Genomic DNA, 25,892 nt, shown 5'->3' with positions numbered 1-25,892 from the left:
TCTCTTTATTTCATCCATATTTTCACTCTCTAGTGAACTAATAGTGTTGGTTAGCCCAGTTGGCTGAATGTCTGGTTTGTGATGCAGAGTGATGCCAGCAGTGCAGGTTCCATTCCTGCACCAGCTGAGATTACCACATAGGTCTGTCCCTCTCAACCTCTCCCCTCACCTGTGGCGTTGTGATCTTTTGGTTAAAGCATCAGCAGTCATCTCTCTCTAATCAGAGAGCAAACTGGGCTCCTCTGGGCCACAGTAACTTTACCTATACTCGTTTTACTAACTCTTATGTCTTAAACCTTGAAAAAGTTTTTTTTATTCCTTACTGTATAATCTTTATGGGGAGGCGATGGTGTAGCGGTAATATAATTAGACTAGCAATCCAGAACCTCAGGCCAATATTCTGGAGAAATGGTTTCAAATTACCCCACAACAGATGATGAAATTTGAGTTTAATAAAACAAAAATCTGTAATAAAGAGCTCTCTTAATGGTGACCATGTAACTACTATCAATTGTTGTAAAGATCCATCTGATTCACTAATCCCCATTTGGAGGTAAATCTGTTGTCCTTAGTTGGCCTGGCTTTTATGTGACTCCATGCCTACAGCAATCTGGTTGAGCCATAACTGTTCTCTGGGCAAATAGGGATAGGCAATAACTGCTGGCCTGGCCAGTAACACCCATTTTGCATGAATGAATTTAAACCCATCAAAAATGTTTGTACAAATCTGCTTCATAAAGATTTACAAAATAACTGAACGTGCAAAGTCCTACTGTAATCAAGTGTTCAGAAATTTAAAGTAGACTACAGTGTTGTACTACCTTGCTTGTGACCTGATATCACATCTTTGAAACAAACCATCACTTTCTTTTTGTAATACTTTGTTGCCTTGCGAGTGAAATGGTAGGACATTTATGAATGACACTGTCTACTACTTCCACCTTCTGGACAAGTTGTAAACTACAGAGCATCTAACCAAATGTAGAGCAAGAATGTCTGAGACTGTACTGAGAAAGCAACTTTTGTACCAGATGCAACTGAAAAGAAATTAACCACCTTGGCAGTTTTTTCAGTAGATTTATCCCTTTTAAATGTATATATTTTTTCGTGATTTACTGTGGTACTGAAACACAGCCCTGTAGCTTCAGCGCCATTCTCTAAGGTATAGCCTGGATAAGTATTCTTTTTGAACGTGTTTCTAACACTGCTGTGTCACCCTTCATCGTGTTGTCTGCTCCCTGAGTAGTTCATGTCGGACTTTGATCTCTACGTAATTAAATTCTCCCAATACGCTTTCATCTAACTGGTGTAAATTTGGATGCGGCACAGTTTCTGTCTCACTGTCTAATCCTTTTTGGAATTCCACAGTGTCTCTCACATGAGGTTTTTGTATTTACGACTCCTCCTAGACTCTCTCCCAGTAGAAACAGTCTGATTCTATCTGAACCAAAATGCTGTGGATGCAGGAAATACTCAACAGGTTAGTCATTATCAGTGGAGAGAGAAACAGCTATCACTACAGAACAGAGAAGACTGAAGGGTTACGTAATCGAGGTCCCTCAGATTGCGGGAAATGGATAGAGCAGATATGAAGTCGCTTTCCCCTAAATTGAGAAGTGAATAATGAGGGGGCATAATTTTAGGAAAGGGCAGGAGGTATAGTGGGGATTTGGGGAAAGCGTTTTTAACCCAGATGTTGTGACGGTCTGGAATGCACTGCCTGGAAGGACAGTGATGATGTAGAGATGCCGGTTTTGGACTGGAGTGGACGAAGTTAAAAATCGCACACCAGGTTATAGTCCAAGCTCTAAAAGTTAAATCTTTCAGAGTGCTTCACAACCCTTAAGTACATGATGTCATGCGATGTCACGACATTCCGTGCTATTGGTCATGGGATTAGGGCAGAAAGATCAGCACAGACTTGAGGGGCCAAACGGCCTTTATATTGTATGACTCTATGAATGATTGACATTTTATCAACATGGCCTATTCTGAGCCATCCTTTTGTAATTTTGAATATTTATATTACGTTCCATAACCTGAATTGTCAAAATTAAGTAAACCTTAACCTGGCGAGATGTTGTGATCTGCAGGAACTTACATCAAAATAGATGTGAATGTGACCTGAGAATGTAGTTGGCCATACTCTTAACGTTGGTAGTATGTTTTTCTGAAGTCTTTTATATTTAAATTCATTAAGTGTTGTTTCAAAGCCCAAAATAATGCATTTGAAACTGTAACTTCAAATTGGATCTTGGTTTTATTCTCAGTACCACTTGTTCTATTGTGCCAAATTCTAGACACCTTTTGGAACAACACCAATTTCCATTATCTTGTGCGATGAGTACAGTAATTTTTGCTCTGCTTCACCCAAGTTAGTTCTATAGCTTGTGAACTTGTAACCTGCTTCCAACATCTTGCAGCTGTTGGTTTGGATTAGCAGCATGGGTGAAAGCATCCTCTTTATAGACTCTCTAACATCTGATTTTCACCTCTGTCTGTGCATGTGGAGTGTTCAAGCAGATTTCCCAAGCCATCGGGAATCTTAAAAACAAATATGTTTGCAATTTCACGTATGAAACTTTGTATTTTCTTTTCGGTGTACTGGCTCAGCAAAACGTTCTTCACATTTCGGACATAATGGCCCTGTTATTATGTTGCAGTCTGATGATTTCAATTAAGTAATAGATTCCACAATGAAAAACAATTACAAGTTTTTATCATGTATCTTTTTAGGGTGTGGTTGGAGGATTTACAGGAATAGTCACAAAACCAGTTGAAGGTAAATTGCATAAAAACTTTGTAGAATTATATAAATGTCTTGAAACAGTATTGTAATAAACAGGCAATTGAATGTCTATCAAAGAAACATTTCTCATATAATGTGTTCAGCTATTTGTCTTCAGCTTCTGTGATGCTTTCAGCTATTCTGGTATTATTCCTTTCCAATTTTAGCTTTATGGCTGTTTAACTTGTTGAAGGAATAAATAACCTTTTCAGCATTTCAAAATGTGTAAAATCACTTTGTTTTAAAACTTAAGTATCTTTTATTTCTAAATCCTTTTAATGAAGATCACCGAAAAATGGAAGCCCTGTAAAGACGATTAAAGTGACAGTCCAATTCTGTTTTTATTGGAGAATTGTTTGTGTTTTGAGCATTACTTTCTGCGCCTCCATTCCTTGGTAATTCAGGCTACTAGTTATCAATTGAATATGTTAACCTCTGTGTGGTTCGTGGGATTGTGGAATTTTATCACTTTTTTTTTTAAGAGGATTTTGTTTTGAACAAAACCCACAAAGCTTGTAGCTTGAAGGCTTAAAGGGGCATCCCTGCTCTGGAGAGTAGGCCAGGGGCTGATGTGCACATTTCAGTCAACATTTTGAGACAGATGTTTAAACAAGAATGGTCTAAGTGCTCCGTGATTCTTTTGCTTAGTTTTCTTCTTTGTTTGGAAAAAATCTTGACTGTAATTGTTGTTGTCATGGTTCTTGATGCAGATATGGACATATTATGTAATTCTGGGTCCAGATTAGAGTGGTGCTGGAAAAGCACAGCAGGTCAAGCAGCATCTGAGGAGCAGGAAAATCAACGTTTCGGGCAGCAGCCCTTCATCAGGAATGAACCCGATGCTGTGCTTTTCCAGCACCACTCTCATCTAGACACTGATTTCCAGTATCTGCGGTCCTCACTTTTGCCTATGTTATGTAATTCTGCCCAGTTCTTTTTAATTCTTTTGTTTTGAGTTGTGCTGTGTGTCCATGTGAGAGAATCTGACAGGAAAGCCAAACCCCAGTGTGTAATGTCTAATTTATGTAAGCAGCTGGTGTCAGTATCTGTTCTGAATATGTTCCACTCATTGAATTACCATTTCCAAGTAATGAAGTAGCACTTCCTACAACAGGTGCCAAAAAAGAAGGCGCAGCTGGTTTCTTCAAAGGAGTGGGCAAAGGCCTGGTTGGTGTCGTTGCACGGCCAACTGGTGGGATCGTTGACATGGCAAGCAGCACTTTACAAGGAATTAAAAAGTAAGATGTACTGAACCAACTGAATTTATCTGAATCTTCTACTAAGCATAGAATCCCTGCAGTGTGGAAGCAGACCATTTGGCCTGTTGAGTCCACACTGACTGTCCAAAGAGCATCCCACTCTCCCAACCCTATCCCTGTGACCCTGCATTCCTCATGGTGAATCCACTAAACCTGTACATCCCTGAACACGTTAAGGGTTAATCCACCTAACCTGGACATCTTTGGACTGTGGGATGAAAGTGGAACACTTGGAGGAAACCCACACAGACCCCGGGAGAATGAGCAAACTCCACACAGACAGTTGCCCAAGCTGGAGTTGAACGCAGGTCCCTGGTGTTGTGAGGCAGCAGTGCTAGCCACTGTGCCACCCAAAATGGCTCTTGCCTGTTGAGAAGTCTCAAATTTGTAAATAGTGCCCTTACCAACTGGGACGCTAGAAGCTATTTCTAACTTGGAGTAAAAATCTATTCATTAGCTTATGCTTTAATAAAAACTGGATTTCTAGCATAACTGTGATTTTAAAAATATTTAACTAATCCTGATTGTTACATTCAGACATTATTGTCCACAATGCACTAACAGCAGTCACAAGGAGCACAAAGTAAGTTAAAATGACGAATGTCTTAAACTCGGAATAAAGCACCAATTAAAATGCGCAGACCTTGCCTCGGTTTTTATTTGTTTTCAGCAGTTTTATTTTAACTCATTCTTAGGACGTGAGCATTGCTGGCAAGACCAGCATTTTTTGGCCATCGCTAATTGCCCTTACAATGGTAGTGATGTGCTGCCTCTGTGAAGGGGCTCTGACAGTGCTGTTAGGGAGGGAGTTGTAGGAATTTGACCCAGCAATGGCAATGGAATGATGATCTGTTTCCAAGTCAGGATACTATTTCAAATATAAATGACAGTATTCCTGTGCACATACTGCTCTTGCCATTCTAGTTATTGCAGATTATCGGCTTGGGGAATGCTGTTTTTAGAAACAAACATGGTGAATTACTGTAGTACGTCTTACACAGGCTACACACTTGCTGCAGTTTTCTAGCCGTTTAGTGAGAGAAATCCTTTTGGAGGTTGCCGATGATGAGTGGGCTTGTAGTGGATTGCACCATTAGTGAAATCATGGGTTTAAAAAATCGATAATTTTCTCCTTCTTTAATTATCAGTCATTTATTACAATATCTGATTCCACTAGGGTTGCAGAATCGACCGAAGATGTAAATAAACTCCGCCCACCACGGTGTATTCGTGAGGATGGAATCATTAGGCCTTATGATCGCACAGAATCCGAGGGATGCCATTTATTTGAGGTAACATCTGTCGCATTTGTTTGGAAATTGAAAAGTACGGGGCAAACAGGGTCCTAAATCCTCTATTATTTTGTGAGACTCCAAGTCAAAGAGCTTTGGTGTCATAAGTTGTGCTGCAAGCAACATAATTGTGCAGGGAGTGACCCAGCTGCTGGAGATAGCATCATGCTCACTGCAGATAGTTCTTCTATAACGCACGTACAGTTTCATCAACGCGAATTGGGTATAATGCACTTGATGAATTGAGGATGTTGTTTGCATAATATGAGCTTCCTGCTGAATAGGTATAGCAGTTTTTCCACAGCGCAGTCTCTACAATGCAATTTCTATAGCGGGTTTGCATTGTGTAGTTTTCTATTGCATGAGGTTGCCGAAGAGCACAACTGTCGCGTTATAGCAGAACGACCCCTACTTTATACAAATTACAAACAGCTGCAATGTTTGCTCCCAGCCTTATGAAGGGCACACAAGTTCAAGCTGGTTCACTTAAACCACTTCCAAAGTCAAGCAATATTGCCACTGGCTGACCTGCATTTGTTATATTGCAGTTCACTGAGCTGTTTGTTTATATCTCCCCTCACTTAACTGTTTGTTTGCAGTCCCTGTGGTTGGACTGTGCATATCGCCTCTGGCCGAGTGTGTGTTTCTTTATACCTTTACTGGGCTAGCCCTGTTTTGCTCTGTATGTTGCTTATCATCCTGTTGTAGTTTATTTTTCCAGTATGGCTTAAATATTGCTTGAATGTGCATTCACTGTTCTTCCTCTTTAATTGCGAAGTCCCTTTCTGTGGTTCTGTTGCACAGTCTATGACAATAATGTGTTCATCTTTCCATCACATGTTAATGTCACCTGATTCTCCTGAACTTGTCAACTAAAGGAGCTAAATGCTGGCAAATGGAACTACATTAGGTTGGAATATCTGGTTGGCGTGGACGAGTTGGACCAAAGGGTCTGTTTCTGCGCTGTACTTCTCTCTGACTCTAATTCAGCCATGCTGCAATTATTGGAACTTGTGAATGTCTCATAGTTGAGGATGTACTTAATTGTTGATTAATTATCATTGTAGCAAATCCCCATGGAAAACTGATCTTGTTGGAGTTCTTGTGTTTTCAGGGTGTTTTGATATTCTTTAAATATAATTGGTTTCCCTGACATGTAACTTAGATATTTCTCTGAAATGTCACAGGATATATAAACAGAGCTTTCATCTAAATTTAGATACAGATCATTCTGCTATAACATGACAGTTGCGTTCCTCTGTACCCTCGTACTATGGGAAACTGCTATGGAAATCATGCTGTAGAAGCTCGTGGTATGGAGAAACCGCTATAACCCTTCAGAACGTTTGCGCTCTCCAAAACCATCCACCATCATCAATTGTGTCATAGCTAATTCAGACTATAAAACGCAAATTATAGAAGAACGACTTGTAGTTAAATGGTAATTTTTTAAAATAGTGGTGGAATTTGTTTGGGTAGATATAGAGGAACTATTTTCTCTGGTGGGGGAGAGGGAAGAATATCTAGCATTCTCTTACTTCAGAATAGTCAATTGAGTCTGGGGGACAATTGAAAATTTGAAGACAGATTAATAGCTTTACTTGTGTCACACAAAGCCAGAGTTGGGTAAATCGGGTTGAAATACATTTCACCCGCGATGTGATTGGATGATGGTGCAGCCTTGAAAGACTTGCTTCTGTGTGCTTTGCCAATATCTATTCTGTTTGCTTTTGCTTCCAGTTAGCATTGAGCTGGCATTTTCAGTGTTGGATCAAATTTACTATAAGGACATGTGCCACTTTTCCTCTTTATGTACCACCCACATTTATCTGTATGGGTGTAACCTGCCATGGTTTTATTGCTGTAGCTTGCTCAGAAATTGTTCATCTCCTTGAGTAATTTCTTGGCTGCTTTACCAGCACAATTAACCAACTCTCGGTTTGGTATTTATCTGCTAATGTGACCAGTTTGCATTTCCAAATCAGATGATCTGTGGCAAGTGAAACAGTTAAGCTGGCTTGGGTTATTTTGCTCCTGACAAGCTTGTAGCCCTGTGCCACTTTCCTCACTGGTACCCACTGCTTCCCCTTTGCCAGCTCCTTGTCTGTACACCTTCACACTTTACCAAAGGTGCCCAGTATCCTGTGCTTGCACCACAGTTATTCATGCAAAGGTTTATTGAAAGCCACACCTGGTTAGCCATACTATAGGGGTCCAACTTACAATGCCATCTCCTCAACAGAAGTCAAACAGAATCTGCCCTTTTATATTATCATGTGAAATGTCACTTCCTAGTTTATTTCCATACAGGTGGTACTCATGATTTGTTTTAACAATCTCATCCATTATTTCCAGTTACTAATGTAAAGGTGAAGGGTTTTTGTTTCATGTCAGTTTACTTGAATATCAACACCACATTAATATCTTTGAAACACAGTTGGATATCCCTGGTAATTATTGGCTGAATAATTTAGATAATTCAAGGTCTGTGTAGACTTTACACCCGACCTCCACTCTGTAACAAAGTATTGAGCCCTTTTATGCCTGCCCAAGTTGTCACTGCAAGTGGTATCCAAATCATTTGAGCTTTGGAACCTCCAATGTTGTTGATCATCTCATGGATGCTCTCAAAAAGTGACTTTAGCATTAATGGAATAGCAACTGTAATCAGAAGAATTGGAATTTTTTGGTGAGGCCCATTCCATCCTCAACACCCTTGTTTAGCTTTTCATCACTTAGTCCTGATGTATTTTTGCCCCTTACTTTCCTGTATCATTGAACCAGATGTAAAATCTGTTGCATTTGCATCCCCTCACTATCGTTACAACCTCCAAATACAATTTTGGTTTGAGAAATGTTGCAGATACATATTCTTTGCATGTAATGTCTACTGTTGCTGCTGATTCCATGTCCCAAAAATTAAATTGGTCCTCCTTTTCCCACATGTTGTAAATCTTCTGCGATTTTCCAGTCATCTTTTTATTGCAGGTTTTCACTTTTACTTTTATCGCAAAATAAAACTATGAAATGAAAATGCATTTGCACTTCAGCCTTTCAATGTGGCAAGATTCTTACTTTTTTCTTTCTTTTTTTTAAACATGCAGCAAGACATGGAATGAGATTTTAAAATTCTTCGCTTGTGCTAATTTTATGTTGTAAGCTTTTTCTTAACCTGTTGATTTACTGTCTCAGCATCAAATGTAAATATATTCATTTTGTAACATAACTTTCTTATCTCTATCATACAAGTTCTGATAAATAGTGGGTATATATATATATATTATGATGGACGGGTATATTTTGAATGGGTTTGTACATCGCTTAAACTTGTATCCAACAAATTATTCTGTTGTCTCACCGATAAGCCTAGTACACCTATGAACATGAAGGAACCATGCTATGAAACACATGTAGTCTTGTTCATGTACATTTCTACCTGATTCATTTCTATATTATGATTGTTCTTACTATAGCAGCAGGAAATAAGTGGATACTTTGATTTAAAATAAAAATAAATTGTATTTTAAAGCCTGACTTTGAGCGTCCTGAATGCATTTTTATAATTTGCTTTCTGATGTGTCGAGCATGTTTAATTGTGGAATATTAGTTTTAATTGATAATTGAATGTACCAAACAGATTAAAATGATGTAACATTATAAACTTACATATAAAATTTATAGAGTAACTCTTAAGTCACCTCTTTGTTTCTAAAGTTAGCATCAGTTTCGAAAGGATAATCACTTATCTCATTGATTTTGAAATGTGTATATTTGAACAGTAGAAGTATCTATATTTTTGACGATCTATTCCTGCTGAAACCAAAAAGAGTTCTAACTTACCACTAAAATGTACGTTTCAGTTCACATTTTGACCTTGCAGTCAAACTTTATTTCTTTTCATAATCTACTAATTAAGAAAGCAATAAGTAACCTTAACAAAAAGGTATTTTAGAATAAGAGATATTCCGATTGCAATATCTTTGTTTTGCACGTTCCAACATGTTGAGATCAAAATTCCTGTTGCACGGGTGAATGTGAAGTGACGACAATCAGTATTTATCAACAGGGAAGCACCAAAATTGCTACTTTGTATGAAAATCTGTATAGTGCATAGCTTTTCCTCAATGTTTATAACTTTCAATTTTGTTCCTTGACCGCCCATTTTAAAAATTAGCTTTGGGGATGTAACGATGTATTTTGATGGGATATGAAGGTTTGAGTGAGGTGTAAGTGACTTTCCTTCTCACTTTCTATTTCTCTCACTCCACACTGCTCAAAAAAAAAGTTAACAGAATTAACTGCTGCTGAATTTATCAATGGTGAGCAAGGAGCGACAGCATATTTACTTCACTCAGAAATCTTTTTGGCTGGTTGTGTTCCTAGCATTTATCTAATAAAACAGTTTACATCCCCACATACTTTATTTGATTTTTCTCATTCTTGGTATTAAACAAAAGCATTGGATAAAACATGATGTAACATTGAGCTTGTTTTTCAATGAGTTATGAATCCTGGTGGATCAGTGAAAACTCTAGTGCCTATCCTGTCAGATTGTAGTGGCCTGTGTTATACCAACCACACACACAGTTGCCACTACATTGTTTACTAAGATATTTCCTTTTTATATAAATTACATATTTACACAACATATATTTGTCATTCACATGTACAGTGAACTTGAACTTTAGTAGAATCAGTGTTTTCAGTACATGTAAACAACAACATGCATCCATGTTCGCTAAGGTTTCTTCCATTTAGCCGAAAGCTAGTACCTTGTATGCACTTGCTGTTGATCTGTGATTAGAGAGGATAATTGTTTTAAGCTTGCAACAACAAAATAGGTAGCACTCCATGACACTCAATTAGGCTGTGCTGTACATACCATTTTTCACAAAAGCATGCTTATGCCATTCTGTCGCTGCGACTTATTTATTTGTTTTTTATGTTACATCTGCTTTGTATGTCAGTTGATGTGATTTCTTAATTTTAGTCATATCTTTGTCCCACTGTTCACAACCTCAGTGACCCTAAGCTTAGCCTCCAGCCTCATCCTCTTCGTCATTAAGATTACCCATTTCCACCTCTGTAACATCATCTGTTTCATCCTGCATACCAGTCAGTTTGCTGTTGAAACTGTCATTGTCTCTTTCTCACCTCCCAGAGCTCATTATTCTCATACTCTGCTGACTGGCCACCTTGTACCCTAAATTTGAGCACTCACCCAGAGCTCTTATCCATCGCGAGCTATGTCTCAGTCACCTGTGTCTGAGCCACTCATCACCTGTGTCTTGGCTTACCTATATAGACTCCCAATCTTCTACATTTCCACTTCAAAATTAGCTTGTGGCATCACCACCTACCCCTCCCAACCCCTCCCCCATCTTGGTGTGACCTCCTGGAGTCCTCCAATTGTTTGCCCTTGAACTTTGCTTCTGGATTGAATTTCATCACTATTAACACTATTATCCCTTTTGCATCGACTCAAAAGACAGGTAGTTTCTCCACAAAAGACTACTGCTAATCTCTTCCAAAATGAATCTAATTTATGATCAAATGTTTTGGCTACCTGTCCTAATGTGTGGGTTAGATTTTCCCTTGATACCTCTGTGATCCAGTTGAACTATTTTCACTGCTTTGAATAGAAGTTATTTTGTGCGTGGCTTCCTTCCTGAAGATCCAACAGTTGTCATATCTCTTCCATTGTCTACTCTCTAAGCTCCAGAGCAGTCTGTTCCCACTCCACCTAGCTCTCTTTCTTTAAGACCCTTGTTAAGGCTGACATTTGTGGCCAAGTCTTTTGTAGTTTCCCCTCTGTCTCGACATTTACTTTGGTCTGATTCCTCTGTGGTGTAACTTGGGATGTTGAAAAGTTCTGAATATTAGTTGTTATCTCTGCATTGTTTTCCAAAAATCTGTGTTTAATTTGTGTGTATCTGTCTTTAACGTCCTGACTGTTCTGTCCTGGTTTCTTTCACTTTCTGTCCTGTGTTTTCCCCAGTTTTGTCAATCCATGAAAAGGGAGAGTTACCTGTCACTCGTGATGAAGGAAGAGGCTGAGTATCTCGATCAAGTTTCCATGCTGTTCAGTGCTTGAGTTGCTTGCGTGAAAGATTCCATTGCAATACTGGTTGAGAGCTAGTGCGTTTTAGTTGCCTATGAGGAAACCTATTGACAAAAGAAAATGCTGCAGTTCTCCTTAGAAATAAGAATTCTGCCTGACTCGAGTGACACACCCCTTGATTCCTACTGTCTTGCTTTCCAAATGTTGCATGCAGAACATACTTAACAAGCAGTCAAAAGATAGAATTCCAGTTTGTCCTCATTTGCAAAGTTAGTCTATAAGGATAGCTGCTCCTCCGAGAAAGGGGTTTTAATTTAAACCTGTGTTTTGATTGTGCTTCTGTGCAACTGGAAAACAAAGGATTGATGCTTAAGGCTTCTGGCAGAGATGCTTTTAACATTGCATACACTTAAATTCTGCGACATCCATAGTAGACTATATCCATTGCCTTCACTCTACAATTGTCTGCTTTTACATCATGTTGCTCTGTCGATTAAGAGAAGTAGAGAAATGTAGTTGACAATAGGGTGTTAAAATCAAATCAGTTAAGTGCTTTGTGCACCCTTTGCAGTTTTCAAAATGCATTTCTGTCATGAAATTTCCTCAGATATAATTTTGAGCAGTAGGACTACAAAAAACAGAAAATGTTGACATTTGAGAACTCAGTTTCCAAAAAAAAAGCATTGGCTTTCTCTTCAGGTAATGCTGAATGGTTAACAAATACTCCTGTATTTGTCCTAACGTATATACTCAGCTGAAACTTAGAATTGTTAACACAACCCCTCCAAGTGATCCATTCTAGAGATCTGAACTCTTTTTCAGTCTAGAATCTGACGTTTCTCTGTAATGAGACAAATTGAGCCTAGATTTTGCCATTGAAGCTTTTGTTTGGCTTGAATGTAGAATTTAATTCTTGCATTACATTTGGGACAGTACAGATTTGAGAAACGGCACTGAAATAGATGAAAATATAGCGCATTCAGATTGTTTCTGCAGGTTTTGTTGTCAAAAGTTTTCTGAAGTGGTTGGCTAGTATTCTACAACATGGGATATATCCTTTCAGTAATTCATTCCTCCCCTCCCCAATAAACGCAATGTGTATATTCCTCAAATATTGTTTATTTATAAATTAATCCATCGGATGTGGGTGTCATTGGTTAAGCCAGTATTTTCCATTCATCCTTAATTGCCCTTAAGATGCTGGTAGTCAGCTGCCGTCTTGAACCATAGCATCCATGCGGTGTAGATCCACACACAGGAAGGGAGTTTGGGGAATTTGACCGTGGAGAAACAGCCATTGTAATTCTAAGTTGGGATGGTATGTGGTTTGGAAGGGAATCTAGATGGTAGAGGTCGCAGGTTTGGAAAGTGCTGCCTAAGGAGCATTGGTAAGTTGTTGCATACTACTGTTACCGTGTTTTGGTGGTGCAAGGAGCAAATGTTAAATGTATTAGGATTGTCGCAAATCAAGTGGGCTGCTTGGCCTTGGATGGTGTCTGGCATCTTGACTGTTGTTGTTGCTGCACTCATCCAAGAAAGTGGAGAGTATTCTATCGCACACCTGACTTGTGCCATGAAAATGATGGGCATGCTTTGAGGGACTAGGAAGTGTTTACTGCAGAATTCCCAACCTCTGACCTGGTCTCCTCTCCTCAATATTTATATGACTGATTTAGTTTAGTTTTAGAATAGTGGGGTTAAAAATCCAAGTAAGGTAGTTGGAATTGTCTCTTGTTGGAGGCAGTCATTGCTTGACACTTTTTGTGGTTTGTCAACTGTTATTTGCCACTTAGCAGTCCAAGCCTGCATATTGTCCAGGTCTTGCTGCCTTTAGACACGGATTGCTTTAGTTTCCAAGGCTCTCAAATGGTGCTGTACATTGTGCAGTCATCAGCAAACATCACCACTTCTGTTTTTATAATGTAGGGAAGGTCATTAGCAAAGCAGCTGAAGATGGTCTGGCCTAGGAGACTGACCTGAGGAACTATTGCGGAAGTGTTCTGAGATTGAGATGATTAACCTTCAATGATCACAAGCATCTTTCTTTGTCCTATGTTAGTTCATCCAGTGGACCATTTTCCTCCAATTCCCATTAGCTCCAGTTTTGCTAGGATTCCTCAAATCCACATTCAGTCAAAATGTCTCTCCATGTCAAGGCAAGACATCCTTCCCCCTTGAGTTCAGCTTTTTTGTCCATTGGATTGAACCAGGCTTTAATGTGGTCAGGCACTGGGTGGGTTTGACAGAAACCAAGCAGAACATCAGTGAGTAGGTTATTGTTCGCATTGGTGTCAACACCTTTATCACTTTGCTGATATTGAGAGTAGACAGTGGGAACTCATGGAGATGAAGTGTGTGTCACTTTATTGAATCGTTGATGATTTGATACCCTGCACCACTTGCTGAATCTTAACAATTAGCATTTCAAGGCAACATTCTTAAATTATGTCCAACCTGGTTATACTGATTGGACTGCAAGCGATCAGAGCTAACAAATTAACCATTCTGCCAGGAGTATGGAGCTTGCACATAATGGGCTTGATGGGCACTGGGTGCGTAACTGTGATTGTATGGTGCTGGAGAAAATGACAACTGAAATTTAATTTTTTTTTGACAGAAATTGGATATTCAGAAATTTGAAGGAGAGCACTACCGGATTCATTGTCGCTTGCATGGGAGAAAAAAGGCTCATCTGCTCATCACAAACAGGTACACAAAACACCAACTGGTTCTCAGCAGAGTCAATAGTTTTGTATAACCAATTTAAATAAAGCATAACGCAAACAAAACTTTAATCTCTCAGTTGTTAACACGGTCACAATTAGTTTTCTAATGGTGCACGTGTATTTTAACTGTAAATTTACAACACATGAGCTAACTATTTGCTTCCACTGGACCTTGTAATTAATTGTTTATGTTGCATATGAGCTGCTGCTTACTTCATGTCCTCTGACTGTTTCAACTTGGTTTTGTGTTCCTTTCTCTCTCAAGTATATATCTAGCTTCGCTCTCCCTATCTATATTAGTCACCTTACCGTGAGGTACAGAGTTCGGATTCTCACCACTCCTTGGATAAAGAGATATCCCCTGAAATTCCTACTTAATTTGTTAGTGACTATTGTACATTTCTAATTCCTAGTTCATTGTCACCCCCTCAAGTGAAAACATTTTCTTTGTGTACTACCTGTTTAAACTCCTTTGTAATTCTAAAGACTGCTCTCTGGCCATGTCTCTGTTTTCTGTTGTATTTAGAGAAATGATCCCCATGGGACATGTAATAATTTCAGACTTCCCAACTGTCAAATGAGGATGTTTTGATGAGTGTTACACTGTCAGTGTTAACAACACTTGCACACATATTGTTAAGCCACCCCCCCACCAGAGTGTCTGTGCCAAACCTTTCTTCTGTTGGCTATTTCTCCACAGAAAGGAATTAGGGTGTTAGAGAGTTCAGTGCTGGTTTTTATTTTCCCAAGGCAATAGTATTTTCACAAGAGGCAGTGGAAGGTGTGGTTTCTTTAAGTAAATGGAAAATCACAGCCTCGAGAGACCGTTTTCTAGCAGGAGCTGACAACAATGATAAAAATTACTCAGAAATGTTTTAAAGCAGGTGTTTCCATATTAGCTAGCAGCCTAACAGTTAGGAGGAACCTGAAAACTGAAGTGCTGTAGGAGGATAATGCCTTAAATGTAGGTTACAAAAATTGCCATCTCTCTTTTACTCCCCCTCCTGCTTCTCTCTCCCACCGCTGATTCCCTCCTCTACCTTACTATCCTGTTAAATCTAAACAATCCCATTGCTGCTGTTCTCAGACGCTTCCAATGCTCTGAAATCTTTCACCTCTTGTGGTTCTCACCAATACTTAGACTGTGTGTTCTAATTCTTCATGATTTCAAACAGTTTCGCATGACCTTAAAAATTCCATCTCCAGGATTTTGGAACTTTTTGCCTTCCATCTCTCTATTTTCCACCATCTGTTCTTCCTCTCCATCTATTGTTCTTCCTCTGCTATCAGCCGGTCCTTCCTCTGCCATTTTTCTAAGGCTGTGCGTCAACCAGAGAGTAATCAAAAGAAGTCAAGGGCCTTATTTGTTGCATTAAGAACTGAATTGCTAGTTGTGACCGCAAGCATTGTGCCTTTTTGTAGGCTTGACCATGAAGCTCATTAGAAAGGAGACTGGGACTGGCTAACCAGTCACTGGGGGGGTGATAGGAAGGGGTATCATATTACCAATGGCTTTGCTGTTTTCTGTGACCAAAGCAAAGGGGCAGGAATGGCTGAAATTTACTCAAAGTACAGTACACAGAAATCACTAGGATGTGAAGATTCGAGGCCGGAGGATCTTTGTGATGGGCGATGTTATGAAAGGCAAGTCCATGATACTCGGTGAAAGGACATCAGTTTGTGTTTTTAAAAACCAGAATGGATGATTATTTTTTGCATCAATTTGAGTGTTTATTCTGATGAAAGTTTAGATAGTCTTTGGGAAGATACCAACAATTTTATTCGGAGATGCCGGTGTTGGACTGGGGTGTACAAAGTTAAAAATCACACAACACCAGGTTATAGTCCAACAGGTTTAATTGGAAACACACTAGCTTTCGGAGCGACGCTCCTTCATCACCTGATGAAGGAGCGTCGCTCCGAAAGCTAGTGTGCTTCCAATTAAACCTGTTGGACTATAACCTGGTGTTGTGTGATTTTTAACAATTTTATTGGTTGTCAAGTGGTTGCTAGTTATACATTGATCGCTTTGCAATGAGCCTAAGTGTTTATGAGGACGTTTAGTGAAAAGTTTGTTTAAATGGTGGTATATGATTTCCATTGACCAGAGGGAAGCCGAGCCCATGAGGGCTCTGGAAGGTTTTCCACACTCTATGGCTCAGTTAGGTTTTTAATTGTTTTGATCATTTGGTTTTTAATTGTTTTGATAGACCAGTCAATAGTAAACAAACTATGTGAATTGAAACCAGTAGTAATTCTGCATTCTAAGCACAAATTGATCTCTCTCTTCTGTTTCCCTGTCATTCTTTTAGGAGGGTGGTGTGTCTGTCTGATGAGATTCTAGGCCATCTTGGTAGTGACTGGAATTACACTTTTGAAGAATTTGTTCAACCACCGACTTTAGAAGGCAATGTGTTGAGTCTGTACATCAAGGTACACTGATTTCTCAAACAGCATCCAGCATCTATGATTTACTTATGATCAAAGAGTGACATTAACGTTCCACGTATGATTATATTATGCTCACTGGCAAATACTAATTTAACATTTAATTACTGTAATAATCAGAGTGTTATCCTTTATGAAAAACGCGAACTACAGATTTCCGCAGCACTATACTTCTCAAAGGCTATTGTTCTTATGCTTCCTTGTGATTTAATATGTAGCTGGAAGTTTGATCATTAAATATTAAAGCTTTTGTAAGTTTTGAACAATTTTCTGTATTTTTAGAGACCTCCCTGAGTGCATAGCAGAATATAAACAAGGTTTAGGAGTTTGAGTGATTTATCAAAGTGGTTGTTAGAAAAGTATGATTTATCTGTGTCTTGAGTTTGCTCAAAATTTAGCCCGACCCTGACTTTATAAGTACGTCAGTGCCCATGACACTCTTCTCAGTATAATACTTGGGCCTCGGGCTCGGGGTGGGCCTCTATGCTTGGGTCAATGGAGTTGCGGCCACTGGGGTAACAAGAGAGGGGCAGGGCCAGCTGTCTAGCCCAGGAGCCAGGTGGGAGTGGGAGCAGCGATTCCTGTTCCTATCTCTGGCCAATGTCTCAGCTGGGTAGTGTGCCATTACATTTAAAACATAATTCAAAAATATCGTTTGTAAAGATTTTTCCAGTTGAATTATTGGTGAAAAGCTGTGTGTTTTTTTTTAAAACAGGATCAGTCGATAATTGGATTTTCAAACCCAAAAAGTGGGTCTGAAGGTTTTGTGAGGAAAGTTGCTGTCCAGGATGTGAAGATGGCGAAGGTAAATATTTCATCAAAAGAGCAATGAGTATTTGAACCCAGCCTGATTTCCTGAAGGGACACTTCTTTATTACATTAGAAATGAGATGAGTACTTCCTGTATGAAAGTTTGACTACCGATTGTCATTTTTTAATATAATTGTCTGTCATTTTTATTAGAAATCCCCATGTGCACATTTAGATGGGAAATAACCCATGCAAACTTACCATGCTGTGATTAAACCCTCCCAATATTGATGCTGTAATGGCTCTTCATATTGCATCTGCTTTGTTTGCACTGTAGGTAAGCATCAAGGCACTAGCAAATTCATTCCCTTTTTCCCCAAATTACCTTTCGTTCCTATTTAACCAAGCATAATAATTTCCTTGTTTTCCTGTTTCATTTATAAATTGTCAACCTTCTCATTGTGGTAAGGTGCTGTGTGCAACAATACTTGAAAGGACTAAAGATATGATCCTGTGCTTAACAAAGTCTAAAACACATCTGAAATTACATAACAATATTATCAGATTTCAGTGATTGACCAAGAAGAAATAAAACTGAAACCAACATGCAGAATGCTGGAGCAATTCAGCAGGTTTGGCAACTTCTGTGGAGAGAAAACCAGAGTTAACATTTTACATCCAGTATGAATCCATTCTGAACAAGAGTTATACCAAATTCAAAACGTTAATTCTGTTTCTCTCTCCACCAGATGCTTCCAGACCTGCTGAGTTTCTCCAGCATTCTCTGCATTTGTTTCAGGTTTCCAGCAACTGGGATATTTTGTTTTTATTCAAGAAATAAAACTGACTCAATTCATTATATCAAATCCTGATTTCTCGATCTAGAAACCGGATTCAGGCTTTTCACACACAAGTAGGGTAAGGGAATGGGTCTGGGTGGGTTATCCTTCCTTCGGAGGGTCGTTGTGGACTTGATGGGCCAAATGGCCTGCTTCCACACTGTAGGGATTCTCTAAATTCTATGATTGAGATTTGAACTTTATGGAATCACTGTGGCAGCTGGTGGAATTGAATTGCCTTCAAATAAATCTGGAATATAAAACTAGTCTCATTAATGGTCACTGTGAAATTTGTTTCAAAAATCCATCTGGTTCACTAATAGAAATCCAGTACACTACATGTCACAGTTAAGACTTATTGTAGAGTCTGGTGATATTCTCAAGCAATTCCTTTCGATTTTATTCATGATGCTGTGTTACACCACTGCTGTGTGAACTTAGTAAGAACCATGGATCCCTAAGCATTTTTCTTGGTTGTTAATTATGCACTAGTTTGTTTCTAATTAAATGTTTGAAGCTTTAAAACTATCTGCCTATAATCATTTTGTGTAATTTAAGAACAGTTTCTGGATAATGCTGAGAAGGCCACACTTATTGCTCATTCTACCTTGTCCATCTTCTTGGACCAACACTAATCTTTATGGTGATGGTGCTTTCATCATGGTGTTATGTAATGTTATGGACCAGACAAGACCTCTCAAAATATATGAAGAAGGTAGCCTAGATCTGAACTTTTTTCAAGTTTAAAGGGAAATGTGAAGTGCCGTGTTCCAGGTGCAGTGTGACTGGTCAAACATTAAGCAAAACAATTTATTGAAACACTATAGTTGAAATACAACTAAAGAAAGAGGGATTTAAAATAACTTGATTCTATTGAAAAACTGAACAGACTATTGGGGGGTTCAGTAATTACTATTTAACTGTTCCAATATAGCAATATCCTTTAAACACAATCCTTGGCAAAATTCAGAAAATGCATTTGTCTCCCAGGTAATTCCAGCAGCCCAGAAGGAAAAAATCAAAAGACAACTCAGACTAAGCAGCCAGGAGACATTTGCTGCAGCTTTCAATACTGTTAAGACTCCAACAACAACTGATGCTCAATCTCAAAGCTAAAAAAAAATCACAAACTAGAAATTCTGCTCTGAGAGAGCTGGCTACACCCATCCAGGCTGCTTCTATTGTTTAGAACCTCTAACTTGAAACCTCCCTTTCAAACAAAAAGGTCAAAATAACCTCTTAAAGTCATAGCATTGTCACAGTAAAGTTTACAGGATATTGACCCCCATGTGTGTGGGGGGCCTGGAGGGGAATGTAGAAGTGTTTTCTACAACAGTTCTGGTTGAAGGAGTTTACAGAGAGGAAATGTTATGGAAATAACCATGGTGCATTGCTGTGATGCATCCTGTGCATGTTACGTTAAAGCTACAGATGGCTGGAATGAATGTATATTGAGTGTTTACAGAAAATCAAACGAGAGCGATATACCTAATTTGAAACCCACAGTTATAAATTTCACATAATTCATTAGTTTATAAAATAATTTTAATGTTTACATTGTCTCTGTATTTAAAAGGTGAGATAGCAGATTCACGAGTTCACCCTGTATTCCATGAGATCTAACCTTGCTCACCAGTCTCCTTTGGGAAATCTTGACGAATGCCTTACTGAAGTCCATATAGATCACATCTACTGCTCTACTCTCATCGATCCTCTTTGTTACTTCTTCAAAAAACTCAATCAAGTTTGAGGCATGTTTTCCCACGCACAAAGCCATGTTGACTATACCAAAACAGTCCTTGCCTTTCCAAATACATGTTCATCCTGTCCCTCAGGATTCCCTCCAACAACTTGCCCACCACCGAGGTCAGGCTCACTGGTCTACGGTTCCCTGGCTTGTCCTTACCACCTTTCTTAAACAGTGGCACCATGTTAGCCAACCTCCAGTCTTCCGGCACCTCACCTGTGACTATCGATGATCCAAATATCCCAGCAAGAGGTCCAGCAATCACTTCCCTCGCTTCCCAAAGAATTCTAGGGTACAGATCACGTCCTGGGGATTTATCCACCTTTATGTGATTCAAGACATCCAGCACTTCCTCCTTTGTAATATGGACATACTGAAGGAACTGCAATGCCTTTCCAAGTCAGGATAATGAATGGCTGGGGTGGGGGGAGGGGGAGAAAGCAGTCCTTTGTTCTCTGACACAAAGTCTTTGTGGATTTAAAAGGCACTGTTTAACTCTCTATGACTTTAACCATGCAGCACGTAATTTGATGAACTTCATGCTTGAGCTTTTGACGTTTAGTTTTACAAGAATAGTCAGTAACTTGAATGTGAATGCTCTATTCCAGAGGATGATCGATGCCCTTGAAGAAGCTCAGGCAGCAAGGCAGCAGCAACAGCTGGTGAAACGAAAATCACTGAGGTTTTTGAAGCCCTGAGGTGTTATGCACTCCTGCTCCTTTTGCACTAAATTAATGTCCAGTGTTTGCTTTTCCACAAAACTGTAATTTGCACTGCAACTATATATTTTCTTACTTCTAATGAAATATGATTCTCAATGTATGAATTCTGTGAACTATTGGTATCTTTTCTATGCAGAAGAATAGGCGTGCTTGTACTGATATCAACATTCTCTTGTATCTGAATGTTGATTGTTTCAGTTAATATTCTAAAGATTTGCTAATTTTGCACTACCAAAAATCTTTCAAGTGTTAAAAATAAATTCATGTATAAGTTGAAAATAAAAAGCTTATGTTATATAGATTGTATGTTTTTATCTGGTCACTAATACACTCACTTTGATAAATGCTGAGCTTCTGGTTGAGAATCAAAATGTCAGCTCTATTCGTAATGGAAGCTCAATGAATCTCTCAACATGGACAGCTCTACCTTCGCAGAAAAGAATTTTCAACTGTTGAAAATTGTCGTTTTAAGAATTTGTTTACGCCCATGCTTGATCTTCACAGTTGCATTTGATCAATTCCATACATAATTCAAAGCTTCATGTACAATGTATCCCTCCGACCCAGAGAGTCAACAATCATCTGTTTCAGTTTTTTTGATTGACTTAACCACTAACTGTTCAGTCGACCATATAGATTTGCTTAAATATTGATCAAGTATGGAAAGCTACCTCTACTAGTTATAAACAAACGGCCATGCAAAGCTAGCTGTTGGAAACAATATATAACTTGAAGTTGAATTTGTTTTTGTACTGTGTCCTAAGGAGGAAGTGTGCTTTTCATTTTAAATTTATCAGAGTGGTTAAGAGAAGTCTGCTGTTTTGTGCTATTTCCATGCCTTTAAATGAGGTTTTACAACACTGAAGTCAGGATTTAGTGTTGAATTGTTTGATGCAATATTAAAAGAAAGCTGAAGTCGGGGAAAAGGTGCTATTACCTACTGACAGAACTTCAGATATACCAAGGAGCAGAACCAGCCAGCAAATATGTTCAGGTGTGCCAGAAATTGGAGGCAAGGTAACTGGCCTGCTCAGCTCAGGAAACACAAGTTTGCTGAGGTTAAAAGTGTGAGTGAATTTAGTTTTGAGTTTGTGCCTCAGGAGGAGGTACAGTATGATGGGAAAAAGCAAGTAGTGGCTGCGTAGTCGCTCGCTGTAATGAAACTGGGGTCAGCTGTCTCGGTCTGACCCTGAGGGAAGGGGCTTTTCTGTGAAGTGTATCGTGAGGTTTTCCTGTGGTAAATGCTGTAATGACAGTTTGAATCCTTTTCTGTAACGAAATACTTTTTTCTTGGTGTAATTACATTTTTTGTTTAATAAATGTTTTATTCTTCGTGTTAAAAGTACACTGGTGGTCTCATAACTGTGTTTAGTAACTCAGCCTCACTGAGAAAAAAAACTAAACTGGGGATGTAACTAACCAGGGATCTGGCTTGTTCTTTATTAATATCAGCTGGGGCCATAATTCAGCTCATTGATTTTCTGCACAACAAAACACAACTTTCTGAAGCTGCTTTTACATAGTTTTCCTTTTTCACTCAGCTCAGCATTTTAAGGCTAAGGAATCTTATGGCAAAACGTGCAGTGACTAAAAATCACTTAGTCTGTGCATACACTTATTTAAAATCTAGAAATACCCAGGGGGGTTCTCTCTCAAACACAAGCCTCCTTAATAACAATTGCATAGTTACTGTTTGATTTCCATTTTTAAATTCTGTTCTAATCTCTCTGTATTCTCTTATATTGTTCACATCTCTGTGTCTCTGTACTTGTTATATGCTTCTTTCCTAACTTTCAATTGTTCCCTTATGTCTTTATTCAACTGTGGAATCTCACTGATGTTTAGTTTTGTTCTTTTCTTTAGGCAAACTCTATTTTTCCTGTATTCTGTTTAATGCCATTTTAAAGCTTTCCCATTGTTATCCAGTCATTGTCTGCCACTATTACTGCTGTTTCTTTTCCCCCCATGTTCATTTCTTATCCCTCAATATCTGCTTGTCTCTAATTTGTTCTAGCAATTACTGTTCTACTTAATGTCATTTAAAACTTTGTATTCTGGTCGCTTTTCCAGAGATTGTTCCCCTTTTATTGCTCGATCCTCTGGTTTATTCCCCACTGCAAGGTCCTCTAGCACATTCTCTTGGGCTTTTTACCTTTGAAGAGATTGCATTTTCATATCCCATTGCCTATTTTTTATGTCCAGTTACTATCAATAATTTGAGTCCTTCATAATGTAGCAAGGGCACGTGGTTTAAGCTTTTTGGGCTGAACACCGAGTGGAAGCCAATCTTTAACTTTGTTTTTGTTGGGTGTCTCATACTGCTTACACTTTACTATTGCTGGGTCCAAGCTGCACTGGCCTAACATAACTGCAGAAACAACCACCTGATGAAGGAGCAGCGCTCCAAAAGCTATTGCTTCCAAATAAACCTGTTGGACTATAGCCTGGTGTTGTGTGATTTTTTTAACTTTGCAGAAACTAAAACCGTCTTGCCTTGAAAATGCAAAGCTTGAGCTCCTATGCCTGGGAGAACTTTTCTTCAGATGAGATGTCCACATAGTCTGACCGACCTCTCGGTGACTGTTTTAAAGAACCCCGAGAGGAAAGAAAGACTTGTTTTCGGGCAGCACCTTTTATGACCTCCAGGAAAGCCTGTAGCACTTTGCAAGCACTGGAGCGTTCTTTTGAAGTGCAGCTGTTCTTGTAATGTAAGGAACACAGCCGTCAATGAATGGCTAGGTCCTCATTAACAGGAAACTTAAATTGCTTTCCGTGATGCTGTTTCAGGGATAAATGTTAAAGCAGCAGAGAGAGCTCCCCTGCCTCACTTCAGAATGGAATCATGAAATCTTTTATATTCACATTTGATTTGTTTATTGTCGAGTGTGTTTTGTTACCAAATACATTGGAAAATGTTGTGCAGGTCATTCAGGTATAACACTTGTTTTGTTAATGCGAATTCACTGTAATGTGATTGACCAATTGGGGACACTTTCTAAAGTACAAACTTCTAAATTAGGTGTTGGCTGTTACGTGATTACTTCGCCAACACTTTAAGTGCTGTTTCTAAAGCAAAATTTTTCTATAACACTGGGTTACACAAGAATGCAACCATCACGTCATACAAGAACTACTTGCGTAGTGTCACCATTCTCTGGCACCAACTTGAAATGCAGATGAGTAAACCAAAATGTAGAATATAAGTGCAGAAAACAATGTTCAACTTTCCAGCCTGCCCTAAGTGCCTTAGTCACGGACCTGGATCTGGGCACTCTTCCACCCCGATGCGGAGACCGTCACCAGCACGTAGTAGTCAGCCAGACTCAAGTCCCTACACCATTGCTGCTGGATCACGGTCACCATTCTTCACCACCATCATGCCGCCACTGATGCCACCACCCCTGGGTCCTCGCTGGGCCGACCTCACTAACACTGCTGCCACCGATACTGATTCTCCTGGGTCCTGCACTCGACCGACTCCATACTGCCTTCTGAGCCAACCTCGCTGATGCAGCCGCATCCAATGTCGCTGGGTCCAAACTCCATCCTGCTGCTGGTGACCTGAGTCTACACTCTGGTCTGACCTCGCCAGTGCTGCTGCCAATACTATAGGGTCCCAGACTGGGCCCAAACTTGCCTTTCACCACCCAGAACCCAAAAGCTCGCTTGCCACTTCCACAGTCCATGGTGATCCACCTTGCCACCACCGACGTCATCACCGATGCAGCTGCTTTTCATAAGGTAAGGAAAAAACCACAAAGTGAAAACAAAACCAAAAAGAAAAGCTGATGGAGCAGATGAGTTTCTGGCTTAGGAACCTGAACACTGGTCTATTCCACTGAGGAATTCTTTGTGCTTTCCTGCCATAGTCGGACTATATACTCACTCACTTAATGGCTACTTGTTGGATCTTGCTTTTGTGCACATTGTCAGCCAAGTTATTTTTGTGGACTACAACAGTGATGGCACTGGAAAAGTACTTCCTGGGTTGTGAAGTGTCGAGAGTGCCCCTCAGATGCTGCCTGACCTGCTGTGCTTTTCCAGCACCACACACTCTCAACTCTGATCTCCAGCATCTGCAGTCCTCACTTTCTCCTTTCCTCCCACAGTCCAAAGATGTGCAGCTGAGGTGGATTGGCCATGCTAAATTGTCCCATAGTGTTCAGGGTGTGCAGGCTAGATGGGTTAGCCATGGGAAATGAGGTTACAGGGATAGAGTAAGTGGGTGGCTGGGATGCTCTTCAGAGTGTCAGTGTTGACTAGATGGGTTGAATAGCCTGCTTCCATGCTGTCGGTTTTCTACGAATATCTGTCAAATCCTCTATCCCTTGCTTTTACCAAAAATCCTTTTCAGTTTCATCTGTAGTTGCATCTAGTAGCAAGAAACTCCTCAGTAGCAGAATGCATAATCAAGGATCGAATGGGGAGGGGTGAATGAATTGGGTGGTAGCAATGGAACGGGGAGGATGGATGGGCGAAAGATGAAGTTCGATATTGGGAGAGGCCGCCATATTGGTATGAGGAGCAGCCGTCGAAGGAGATATGTTGAGGAAACGGAATGTGAAGGTGATGGGTTGGTGTCAGGTAGGTAGATGATGGAGGATTCACTGAGCATTGGGACCCCTGCAGCACCCCCTCATCCACCGAAACACCCACCTGCTGCAGGGAAGACAATGTGTCAATACCGAACTCTGTTCGAATCTGAATGTAATTCTGAAACAACTAAACAAAGATATTTCTATATGTGCAAACCATTTTTTCAAAATTTCTTTATTTGAATGCTTGTGCTGCAGATTGTTTTTTGGGTAACTTGAGCTTGTGTGTTCATTCCTGGCAGAAATCACTGTTAAAAGCTGTAAACTTTATAAGAACAAAAAGTGATCAGTTTACATAGGATTGGAGTTAGTGCAGTAACATTCATCCAGATCAATCCGCAGGCAAATCTTAAAAACTCATGAGAGACGTGGATAAGGTGAATAGCCAAGGTCTTTTCCCCAGGGTAGGACAGTCCAAAACTAGAGGGCGTAGATTTAATGTGAGAGGGGAAAGATTTAAAAGGATCCAAGGAGCAACATTTTCACACAGAGAGGGTGGTGCACGTATGGAATGAGCTGCCAGAGGAAGTGGTGAAGGCTGGTATAATTAAAACATTTAAAAGGCATCTGGGTGGGTATCTGAATAGGAAGGGTTTAGAGGGATATGGGTCAAATCCTGGCAAATGGAACAAGGTTAATTTAGGATACTTGGTCAACCTGTGAGT

At 39.6% G+C, this 25,892-nt stretch overlaps 1 protein-coding gene across 4 annotated transcripts in view; it reads left to right on the top strand.

The window, feature by feature from the left end:
- vps13c (vacuolar protein sorting 13 homolog C) overlaps nucleotides 1-21,974 on the top strand; it is a 286,760-nt gene extending 264,786 nt beyond the window's left edge. For 3 of the 4 annotated variants that reach the window (XM_043680592.1, XM_043680591.1, XM_043680593.1), the window contains 7 exons: nucleotides 2,737-2,782; nucleotides 3,903-4,026; nucleotides 5,225-5,339; nucleotides 14,018-14,109; nucleotides 16,439-16,559; nucleotides 17,290-17,379; nucleotides 20,519-21,974. In XM_043680592.1, the coding sequence (XP_043536527.1) occupies nucleotides 2,737-2,782; nucleotides 3,903-4,026; nucleotides 5,225-5,339; nucleotides 14,018-14,109; nucleotides 16,439-16,559; nucleotides 17,290-17,379; nucleotides 20,519-20,608 (678 nt within the window). In that variant the 3' untranslated portion in view covers nucleotides 20,609-21,974. Of the gene's footprint in view, nucleotides 1-2,736; nucleotides 2,783-3,902; nucleotides 4,027-5,224; nucleotides 5,340-8,443; nucleotides 8,894-14,017; nucleotides 14,110-16,438; nucleotides 16,560-17,289; nucleotides 17,380-20,518 lie in introns of those variants that run through there. The other variant, XM_043680595.1, reaches the window with a different exon arrangement.
- The last annotated feature ends 3,918 nt before the right edge of the window (nucleotides 21,975-25,892 follow it).

The sequence above is a fragment of the Chiloscyllium plagiosum genome, chromosome 40 (genome assembly GCF_004010195.1).
Source record: "Chiloscyllium plagiosum isolate BGI_BamShark_2017 chromosome 40, ASM401019v2, whole genome shotgun sequence".
NCBI lineage: Eukaryota > Metazoa > Chordata > Chondrichthyes > Orectolobiformes > Hemiscylliidae > Chiloscyllium > Chiloscyllium plagiosum.
The sequence above is the reverse complement of the archived record's forward strand: the minus strand, read 5'-3'. Positions and strand labels throughout refer to the sequence as shown.